The sequence below is a fragment of the Chenopodium album genome, chromosome 13, assembly GCF_948465745.1.
Source record: "Chenopodium album chromosome 13, dcCheAlbu1.1, whole genome shotgun sequence".
Taxonomy (NCBI): Eukaryota; Viridiplantae; Streptophyta; class Magnoliopsida; order Caryophyllales; family Amaranthaceae; genus Chenopodium; species Chenopodium album.
Window position 1 is genome coordinate 43,807,037 of NC_137846.1, and position 12,609 is coordinate 43,819,645.

The window sequence follows — 12,609 nt, forward strand, 5'->3', positions numbered from 1 at the left end:
TAATAAAATTCAATTCCTGAAAGTATAGTCGTACATGATTTATACAAGTATTGAAAACATAGGTTTACATGATTATTATTATTATTATTATTATTATAATCATAAACATAGTTTAATATGATTAATATTAACAATATTTTTTTGTAAAATAACGCTTTCATAATTCGATTATTTCGGTTTTTTGGATCCTAATAAGGTCAATCCGAAAATCGAAATTTTCAAAAAAATTTAATCCGATCATATCCGATTTAAATTTTGGATCCGATCCGAATTGATAATTTGATTTGGATTTGATTGAATTTCGGTTTTTATCAGAATAATGGACACCCTTGGGTATGAGGTACTTAGATTGCACGTTTGTTTTGACAAAAATATATTTCAGAAAAAGGTTTTTATAAGAGAACATGCAATCTTATAAATAGATTTTTGTGGTGTGTTTCCCCACAAAAAAATATTAATGTGGATGAGTGACGATTAAAATGGGAGTAGAAGGGATATCGTGGTTTAGAGTATAGTTTGATAGTAACAACTGCTGACATCATTATTTTTTTTCAAATTGTACACGTGTCAACTTCTCATTTATTTTTTTCCCGCCTAAACTTATTCTTTTTTTTCTTTTTTTTTTTTTTATTTTTATTTTTTTATTTTTATTTTTATTTTAAAAAAAATATAACTATTGATTGCAAAGTAGTTTAATATAATACATTAAACTTTTTAGTTTTCAATACTTTTTCTTTTAAAAATTTTAAGGAAAATAAATATCAACCTTTTATATATGTGATTACTCCATCTAATTACAAATTTTGCAAAATTTTATTGTAGACATGAATTTTCTTTTGTTTATATTATTTTAATTTTTATAGTTTGGTTTATGTTAATAATATCGTATGTAATACAAAGATTTTACATATTTTGACTGATATGTATTTGAAGTTTACACAATTATAAATTCTTTATTATATCCGTGCATCGTACAGGAGTTAATCTAGTGTACTATACTAAAGTAATCACCAGCCTTATCCCCTAAAGTACACGTGTCGCGTTCACAATAAAAAATTTCCCGCCAAAAAACCTTTTTTTTTTCTTTTTTCTTCTTAAAAATTAATAAGAAAGCTGATAATTAAAAAAATAAAAAAAAAAAGAATTGTTCAAAAAAACAAAAAAAAAGAAAAAGAAAATGCAACCTAAAAAATAGAATAATAATATCTTAAATAAATCAAATATATGTATATTGTTATATTCTCTTAATCTTTAATCGTTAATATATAAAATGTATTATTCGTTTTCTAGTTAAAAAAAAAAAGGATTTTAACTCAAATATAAATTTATAAGAGTTCATCAACTAAAATTAGCGATAAGTACTCTACATTACCCCGTACCTAATCTATAATAATTTGATAACATAAATAGATATTTCGTACAAACTTATAGTAATTTATAAAAATAATTTTTTTCTTGTGAATATCCGAGCGTCGCTCGGGCAAAGAACTAGTGAAAAAGTAAAATAAAGTTTTCTTGGAAAATATTTTTCATTTAAAACTTACAAAATTAATGGAGCCTTAATTAAATTAGTAACATAAAAAAATTGGAAAATTTGTCTAGAAGCGACGTATATGTTCACTATTTTGTCTGAAAGGACCTTATATGTTTAAAGTGATCTAAAATGACCTTATAAGTTTATTTTGTTGTTTGGGGGGACCTTGAAGTCGAAACCCGACAATAATTAACTTTTTTCTTCGACGTTGACCTCCCACGTGACCTTAAAAAATGACCCCAATTTTTTTTTTCCACGATTTCCCTCCAATTCCTCCTTCTCTCTCTTCTAATCCCCAAATGACACAAATCAAAATAAGGGAATTTGAGGGAAATCATGGAAATAAAAGAAAAGGGGTCATTTTTTAAGGTCACATGAGAGGTTAACCTCGGAGAAAAAAGTCAATTATTGCCGGATTCCGACCTCAAGGTTTTCTCAAACAACAAAAGCAACTTATAAGGTCCATTTAGACAACTTTAAAAATATAAACTCTTTCCAGACAAAATAGTGAATATATATGTCCCTTCTACACAAATTTTCCAAAAAAATAATTTGCAACTTCATGCTTGTATGGTATATGACAACTAACAAGTCCAGATAATCCTTTGCGGTAAATAGACATTTGGACAATATATACTACGGACATGTTACATGTTAGTCATTCCTAATCTTAAATCTTAAGATCCTCTTGAGTACAGTGTTATATAGGTGGCAGTAATTTTGGACATTATAAAGCTTTAGCATGCTTGTATGGTTACAATGGGCTTCAAACTCTAATATCTATTAACTTATTAGGATTTCGGATTCTTATAATCTTGTTACTCTACTATGAGGTGAATAGGTGATGGAAGAGGTGACATTAATTTCCTATATGGCTCTTACAAAAGATTCAGCTCTTAAGGTCAAAAGTCGACTTTTCATTAGTGTAGTATATGTAAGGCAGATAAATAACATGTTTAGGCCCCGTTCTTTAGAGCTGCTCTGCTCTGCTTTGCTCTGCTGAAATCTGCTCTGCTTTGCTCTGCTGAAATTTGCTCTGCTTTGCTCTGCTTCAATCTGCTCTGCTCTGCTCTGCCCTGCTCTGCTCTGCTATGCTCTGCTCTGCTTAAAATTAATACTTAATATTGAATTATTATAATAATAATGTATATTTAATAAAAATAATAATAAATAATTAATACTTAATGATAATAATATTTAATATTTAATAATAATAAATAAATAAATAATATTTATTAATAATAATTAATATTTATTAATAATAATACTTCCTCCGTTTTCTTTTACTTGCAACACAGCCTTGTGGCACGTGTTTTGAGCTCTGGTTTATGTAATGTAAATGGACAAATTTTTCATTATAATTTATACAAATGATACTTAACTCTATTCTAATTTTCGTGTAAAAATTATATTGATAAAATCGCTCGTTTACCCTCACTAATCATCTCCTAAAACTGCGTGCTTAAAAGGTGTGTTGCAAGTAAAAGAAAACGGAGGAAGTATATAATTGATATTTAATAATAATAATAATATAATTAATATTTAATAATAATATTAATTAATATTTAATAATAATAGAATTAATATTTAATAATAATAATATTAATAATAATAATATTAATAATAATATAATTAATATTTAATAATAATATAATTAATAATAATATAATTAATATTTAATAATATTAAAATTAATAATAATAATAATATTTAATATTTAATAACAATAATAAAGCATTACAATTATTATTATAGTATTAGTAGTAATAATAATAATAATAATAATAATAATAATAATAATAATAATAATAATAATAGTAATAATAGTAATAATAACAATATTAGTAATAATAATAATAATAATAATGATAATAATAAAAAAATGAAAAAATTAATAATAATAATAATAATAATAATAATAATAATAATAATAATGAAATCTGCTCTGCTCGGCTCTGCTTTGCTCTGCTTCAATCTGCTCTGCTCTGCTCTGCTTTGCTGAAATCTGCTCTGCTCTGCTTTGCTCTGCTCTGCTGAAATCTGTTCTGCTCTGCTGAAATCTGCTCTGCTCTGCTCTGCCCATAAGCTCAAAAGAACAGGGCCTTATAGGGCTTACCAAATTACAAGTAAGATGAAATGTGAATTTTGTTAAGGTCTATTTCTTTTTCAACCTTTCTCCTGAAAAAAAAAAAAATCACCTTAAAACTTAAAAATAGGGATGTTATTTGCACTAACCCTTGATTGTCAGTATACAAGAGAGCGAGGTACCGTGGGACACGGGTCAATTGGATCAACTTTGGTATTAAATCTTTTTTTTTTTTTTTTTTTTTTTTTTTTTTTTTTTACAACGGAGTATAAAAAATCCAACACACAAGAGTACTTCTCATCTCTAGCTATACTTGATAGATATTGAGTAATCTTACATAAGAATACAAGATACAACTACTACAACAAGGTACATGGAACGGTTAATAAAAAGAATGAAATTTTTTTTATATGCGTTGATTTCAAACCTAATTCGTCACACACTGTCACACAAGATCGGTTAATAAGAGCCAGGTTATTTGGATTAGGGGCATGTTCTTTCCACTTTATGTTTATTCAGCTAAAATGATTTTCAATGAACTAAAATTACTTTTTGCTGAAATTAAATTAGTTTGAATTGCTTAGTTTAATTTTTTTTTTATTGTTAAACCTTTTTTATTTATTTATTTATTTTTTTATACAGATTCTCTACTCCCTCCGTGTTTTTTAAGTGACACTTTTCTTAAACGGCCGTTTTTTTTTAAGTGACACACTTCCTCTTTTAGAAATTCCTTACATTTTAATAATATATCTTCACCTCACTATCTTTTACTTTATCATTTCTCACTCCTTTCATGGTCCCCACTTCTAGGGATGGCAATGGATCGGATTCGGATCGGGTGGAGCTTCACCCGCATCCATCCATTACTCTAATCGCTCCATCCACATCCATCCGTCATCCGCTTCACCCATCATCCATATCCGTCCGTCCATCATCCGCGGATGAAACGGGTGGAGCGGATGACTAATGGATGAGTATTAAAGTGGAAAAAAACTCACATAAACTCTAATTTTCGGTTATTTGTACAATAATTTTTTTATTTTATTAATACAAAATGAAACAATAACAATATATTGTTTGAACAATTAATTTGCAACAAAAAAATAAGTAATTTTCTTGCACATTTCATATTTTATTATTAAAATTCTTAGATTAAAAAATATAATATATGTTAAACGGGTGGGTGGATGGTTAGCGGGTGAAAAAAGTATCATCCACATCCGATCCGATCCATCACCCGCTTCATCCGTCACCCGCTTCTCATCCATTTAATTCGGGTTTTCGTCCATTTATTTATAGCGGGTGGAGCGGGTTCGTGGATATCCACTTAATATTGCCATCCCTACCCACTTCCTCTCACATTCTTTTACTTTATCATTTCTCACTCCTCTAACCTACCCCACTAACATCTTATTTTATTAAAGTCAATAAAATCTCCTAAAACTACGTGTCGGTCAAAGTGTGTCACTTAAAAAAACATGGAGGGAGTATTATATATGTTTTTTCTTTTTATAGTTACTGATTTTTATTGATTAAGATTAAAGCCCCATTCACTTCACCTTATTTTTGCTGAATTGACATTATTTTAATTGAACTGAAATTATTTTTACTGAAATGAATTTTTTTTTTTTACTGATTTTCTGTCTAATTTCTTCTTTAAAGTTACTGATTTTTACTGAATTGAAATATTTTTTTAAACTGAACTTATTTTTACTAAACTAAACTTATTTTTATTGTACTGAAATTATTTTTACTAAATATTATTTTTTTTAAGGTGAAGTGAACACAGCCTTATTTTTATAAAATAATTGAATTTAATTTTTGTTGAACTAAACTTATTTTTATTAAACTTAAAATGATTATAATGAACTTTTAATTATTTACTGAATATTATTTGAATAAGTGAAGAAAACATGCATGACTTAAATTAATATTTAACCAAATTCTGAGCTGAAATTTTCATTGCCTTCAAAAGGGAAATTAGATTAAAGCTCGCAATTAAATTGTTAGAAATTTAGATTCGTAGTACTCCAACTTGATTTGGTTTACTTTAAATTTAGTTCATACTTGTTCAACTTTGGATACATCAAAATTGTATGTTACGGAACTGTTTTTAAACTTATACGAAGTAAGTATATTGGTTATTTTAGGTGTCTTTGAAATAAATACACTTGACCATTAATGACTTTTTATTTATTTTTGTTTTATTTATTTATTTTTTTCAGTTTTTGGTGTAGAAAGAGTCATAGAAATAAAATGATGTACTGAATCAAATGAGATTTAACTTTTAGCTTCGGCACTAATCAATCTATCACCCTTTAATTTTTTTAACAAAATAAACTAGTTGACATTCACTCTAGAATGAATTATTCACTGAATCTCTAAAGAATGTCAATATTTGATACTCCTTTCATTTTATAATGTTAGTCCCATATACTAGTTTGGGCGTTTTAAAAAGATCTACCCATGTTGAATATATTTCATTTATAACTTGATTTTTTTTGGAATTAATTGATTGTGGATTGATGACATGACTCTTAAGTAAGGACATTTTTACCTTAAATTATGCAATTATAACTTGTGTTTTCCTAATAAAAAATCAAAAAAGTTAAATAAGGTAAACTAATTATGAATTCTGTTGTACTTTAACGTTAGATTTCAAATATATTCGTTTTCTTATTTTAAGTGATTGATTCCATATGCGACTAACATTATGAAACGGAGAGAGTACTTGTGAAGAATGTATTCGTTACTTGTAAAATGAGAAGTTTTCAATCTTTCATGAAATTTCAATGCTCTATGCTCAAGTATCGAAATAAAGAAAGAACCCTCAAAAAACTTGCTACAATCTATGAGGTATCACTTTCACTCTGAATTAAGATAATTATATTTTTAAAAAAAAAATGGTATACATTGGCCATAAAAAAGAGCAAAAAAGAAGAAACAAAAAAAGTAATTAATTGAAAAATACAAAGTGATAGTACAACAATTTACACTACAAAAACAAGTACTTTAGACCCCAGATGATAAAAGAGTGAGAGATTACAAAGAAATTGGTTTCTTAGGTTGAGGTGGACCAAACCATAATATTCCTTAACAGCACCAAAAGACCTGCTCCAAACAGACAAAGATTAAAACACTTTTTATTAGTTATTACAAAGCTAAAATAAATTTTTTTAAAATTAGGAATAATGAAAAGTAAAGAATATATTTAGGGAATATTATGTATTTACCAAATGATTCCTTGGACAACAAATAAAGGGATATTGAACTTAATTAAACATTACTTGTATATATTTTTTTTTAAATTAAAAAATTGATTTTGTTTCCAACTTCACTAAAAGTGTAGAATTTTAATGTATTCTGTTTTTTTGACTCGAAGTGAAGAATTAAAAATTTTATACTCCGGATGTATTTGCAAAAAGTATTGAAATGACAAATTAAATCTTGAAAATTACTCCGTATGTAGTGTCTAAAAAGACAAAATAAAAAATTTATCGCATACTATATTTTTCATATTTATATCTACATATACTTTAAATAAATTGCTTATACGTGTGGAGTATATTTGAAAAAATTTCACCATTTCAATTTATAGTATGCAGAGGTAATTTAAGCTAAACTCCTTAGATATTATCCACAATAAGTGTTTTCAAAAAAAAAAAAAAAAAAAATATATCCACAATAAGTTAGTTATATGGCAGGTAATTTAAGATAATGTAGGGAAAATCAGTTTAATTTATCTAATTGTTATATAATCATCGCTTTTATTCTTAGCCGTTTTTACAAACATAATTTATACACTTATTCAAAAAAAAAAAAATATATATATATGTATACATAAAAATGTAATGGCTTTAACCAAAAATTATACTGAGTACTTGTATAGTTGTATACATATGGAGTTGAAGATAAAAAAGGGAAACATTTTTACAGACAAACTTGTTAAGCAATTTACAATCTTTAATTTTTTTTTTCCAGTCAATTGAGACAATGTCATTTTTGGAATCAATGAACTTTAGAGGGAATAAAACATTAAGAATCAAATAAATATCATAAACATCAAAGTTAAATATGTGATGATTCTTTTTGTCACTAATTTGAAAATTTATGAAGCATTTTAACTTTAAAATATATAAATAAAAGCTTAAAATGTTAACAAATCACCTTTTAAGAAAATTAAGTTATTATCTTAGATTATATAATACGATGTATTTAATTTGATAAATAAATGACATGTAAATTAGCAAATTGGGTGTCTTACATTGAAGCAAGAGGACAAGAACCTTCTACAAGAGATAAGAGTATTAATAGTCGTCTTCTTCATTTTCTTCTTGTTCTTGGTCTTTGGAGAGTTACGAAGCTTAACAAACATATCATAATCATCAGAGCAAATGATTATTCCAGGAGAGGTCAAAAACACGCTTCGACGAATCGGAGGCGACCAAAGGCTGCTTGTATCATAGTCGAAATCAAACTCTAAGGCGTCAAAGAACTTGCCTAGGAGTCTATCTGATTTCGACTTCGATACCGAGAGGATGTGGCGGTTTTCTTCATCAATAATTTTGGACGAACATGTGCTGCTGCTGCTTTTGGTGCTAATGTTATCTGTTGATAATGATGGTAATGATGATGAAGAAACATTGGTTAATGATGATGAGGTCGACGAGAGGTCGGACGACGACATTGTTATTATTATGTGGTGCTTGGAGGGTTCTTTGGATGAGGTTTTGATGATGAGAAGAGGAGGCTTTGAGAGAGTTATATAAATGGAGTTGAAGTGTTGCTACTATAATTCATGCATGTTGTAATTATACTAGGAGCATGGTAAAGCAAAGTAGTGTACTTAAAAGTATATGTTGTGTGGTCATAATTGTATATATATATTTTTTTTTATCTGCTAAGGGACCAATGAATTTTGATATAATATTTTTTTACTCCCTCCGTTTTTAAATACTTGCTTCATTTTTCCATGCGCGGAGTTTTAGGAGAAATTAGAGAAAATAATAAAATATGGAGTTGGTGAGGTAAGTGGAAAAATAAAAAATTGTAAAAAGTAAAAGGAGTAAAGAAATTTGAAGGAGAGAATATGAAATTAATAAAATATGATTTATGTTGGGTTCACTAGGTGAGAGAAATGAATTAAGTATTATAAAAGCTTTTCAAATAAGGAAATGGAGCAAGTATTTAAAAATAGCCGAAAATGGAAAGTGGAGGGGGTATTTAAAAACGGAGGGAGTATTAATTAAGAAGTACCATACATGAAATACATTAAGGCCCCGTTCACTTCAGCTTATTTTTGTTGAATTAAAATTATTTTTTCTGAACAGAAATTATTTTAGCTAAATTTATTTTTAAAAATTAATTTTAAGAACTGATGAAATTATTTTTACTGAATTGAAATATTTTTACTGATCTCTACTTCCTCCGATCCATTTTTTTAGTTGAAACCGTTTGATTTTTACACTATTCACACATTACACTTTGACTTGCTTTTGTGGTTTATATATACGATAAAACTTAGTCATGTAGGATCTTGTTTGAATCGTCTCGATATATATTTTATTAATATCCACTTTTCACAATTTACAATGTTGATAATTAGATATATTAATCGTTTCAAACATGTGTTGGCAAGTGTGATAATAGAAATGTGCCAACTAAAAAAAATAGAGGAAGTATTATATTTCTTTTTAATGTGAAATTATTTTTACTGGTTAGTATTTTTTTAAGGTGAAGTGAACAAGACCTAAGTGATAGCAAAAACAAATTTTTTGTCTAGTGTTGTTTTTAAAGGTATTAAATGTCAAAATTTCCTGTAATATAATTTCAAAGAAAATCACTAGAGGTATCAATTGGGTCAGGTTTAAATTGAAGAAGTCACGTCAAATCGAGATTATTTCAAATTTTAATCATACTAAATTATTGTGTTCGTAAAATTCATAATTTGAATTGAGTTTTACTCAAATCGGGTCGGTTTACTACAAGAGTTGTAGTTGAGTCTCTGATTGTAAGTCAAATGTACAGTGGAGTAGGCTCCAAAAGGTAAGGATCGCAAGACCTGGATAGTACGCAATGATGAATGAGCTCCAAATGGACCATGATTGACAAATGCACAATGAATGTATGAATGATAGTCATAGTTCAATTCTACAGTAAACCAACCAATCTATAGCTAATTTACCCAATTTGACAACCTTGGAATATTGCCAAAAATGTTTCCATTGTCAGACAATGACGCTCTAAATTACTGTAATTTATAATGGGAAACTAATGATATGTACACAGTAAAATTTATCTAAAAGCAGTAAAAAGGCTTCGAAATTCCATAAATGACATAAAGTAGTAATAATGATGATGAAGAGCTAGCTTACATAATCTTTACTTGGGTTAAAATGGTAAGTGGATATCACAATGATTTAACTACTTCTATAACTCATGTCCCGCCCGCAAAATGTATTTAAAACCGTTTAATTTCATTTTATTGTCCAAGACTTGAAGTCGAAGCTTTGATATAATGATATTTACACACTTTAATTAGTTGTTGGCCAAGGCGTTGTCCCAGATTATTACATGTTTTATTTGATTAAAAGTGAATTGTTGAATTGTGGAGTACTTCTAAATGTATATGAATGAGATAGATGAGATTTATTTATTTATTTATTTTTTTTATTGGGTCCATAAACTTAAGCTACAAAATGAGCCAATAGTTGATTAAAGGCTTTAACAAAGTAAACAAAATTATGCTTTCAGAAAAATAAAATGTAAACAAAACTTAAGAACATAAAAGATCAGGAACTCATCATGTTTCGGCAAATTATATCTAATCTAGCTAGAAATGTTATACCACTTATATATCTAATATATAGCATTTCATTTTTTAAATTAAATATATTATATTGTTCATCCCAAATGCTCTCTAAATAATAATAGATCGTCTCTTTATTCTAAAGAGGTTAATAACTTCATCCTACAACAATTATAACCAAATAAACTTGTTCATCATATACATGTTGAAGTTTTTTTTTTTTTTTTTTTTTTTTTTTTTTTTTTTTTTTTTTTTTAGAAACCATATATATGTTGAAGTTAGTTGTGTTTGATTTGTGTTGAACTTGCAAAAGATAAAAATAAAATTTAATTTCCTGATTTGATTTGTCTCTCCGAATCTGCGCTGACAATTGAAAATAAAATTGATATGGATTGGTCACTAGAAATGTAACATAAATATAACTAGACTTAAATGGTGCTTCTTCACTTTAGATAAAAAAATTCATATAAATTATCAAAAGTAAAAATGGCTTTCTCTAATTTATATCTTAAAATTCTACATTTAATTGAGTTTTCAATCTAATCTAATATCATATGTCTAATAAATAAAGACGGTCTCACAACGAGGTTACAAGATAACGACACTTGACATTTCAGTTTTTCGTCAAGTGTCGTGCCATGTAGTCAACAAATAGGATGCTATATAATCGAATTTTGGATAGATTTTTTAAGATAAAAATATTGTATAGAGTTTTATTATTGATACACTACTAAGATTTCATATATACATAATTAATCATAACTTTTAATAAAAATCTAATAACTCAATTCTATGCATAAAATTCGATTTAAAAAGTTATTTAAAATAAGATCCATTAATTATATATACTACCTCCATTTCTTTAGTTGACACCGTTTGACTTTTACATTATTCACACACTACACTTTGACTCACTTTTGTGATTTATAGATACGATAAAATATAGTCATGTGGAATCTTGTATAAATATAAATGGGAGTTCTTTCCCGAGATTTTAGAGCGCCACGTAAGATTTTATTTTTTAAAAAAATTACAAGAGCGCCACATATATAGGACTAGTATTTTTAAAATGCTACAATACGATTACACCACGTAAGATAAGTTTTTTAAAGCGCTACGTATGATTTTAATTAAAAAAACGCCACGTCGTATGATTAATATATTTAAAACACTACAATATGATTATGTAGGACTTTAGATACTCCAAGCGGAATTGCATGAATCATATTCATAAGCATCTAATAATCAAGATCATTGCATAACACATAAAGAACAAGTAATAATACCTTTGAAACGTGATTCCACGTGCGATCAAGCAAGAACAATGGGAGATAATGAGCCTCAAGCGTGATTCCTCTACTTGGTCCACGCACACAGATTAAACCTCCACTAATTCTAGTTAGTCGTGATTGAATACTTCAATCAACCTTCTACGGAAAAAGGAGACAAACTAACCATGAACCACCACGACAAGCACAACAAGCCACCTAGGAGGGTGGTCGGCGTACGGACGTGAGAGAGAGGGAGGGTCGTGAGAGAAATATAATTAAAAGGGAGTTAGAGTTTTGGGAAAACTGGTTGTCTTGTGTCATAATTCACTGTATGTTAATTGTGGCTTATTCAACCTTTGTCATAGATCTTATTTATAGATCATATATCTAAATAAGAGTCCATGTCAAACCCAAAATCCTAATCCTAATCAAACTACTCTAGCCCAACACCTTACATGGTTTGTTATAATCTACAAATTCTTACCTACACCCCGGGGTAGGGAACACTGCTTACACCCCCCACATCCTCTGCGCGTGTCCAGCCCTTCCTTTTTCATATATGAATTTCCTGTAAATTTTTATAACATGTTCATTTCTGTATTGGTAAATGTTCATTTTTGTATTATTAAATGTTCATTTTTTTAGCATGGAGTTTTTATTCTAATTAATACTTCGTATAGTTTCTGAATTGTATTTTTAGAATTTTATTATAGATAAACCTGAGAACAAATTTATCTACAAGGATTACTGCACTCAAATCATTTTTATTATAAGAAGTATTACATCATCAAACGTTCAATTTTTTTTTTTTTTTTTTTTTTTTTTTTTTTTTTTTTTTTATGTTTCAACATATGTTCTTTTTTATATCATCAAATTTTCATTTCAAAAGTTATGTATAACTGTGTAATTA

The 12,609-nt window shown here is 27.6% G+C and overlaps 1 protein-coding gene across 1 annotated transcript; it reads right to left on the minus strand.

The window, feature by feature from the left end:
• Positions 1-6,491: 6,491 nt before the first annotated feature.
• LOC145576686 (uncharacterized) lies at positions 6,492-8,322 on the minus strand. The gene is made up of 2 exons (XM_081634407.1): positions 7,885-8,322; positions 6,492-6,731 (listed from the first exon to the last, which is right to left on the minus strand). The coding sequence occupies exons 1-2, from the start codon at positions 8,305-8,307 to the stop codon at positions 6,714-6,716; spliced, it is 441 nt and encodes a 146-aa protein (XP_081490533.1). The 5' UTR covers positions 8,308-8,322; the 3' UTR covers positions 6,492-6,713.
• Positions 8,323-12,609: the final 4,287 nt, after the last annotated feature.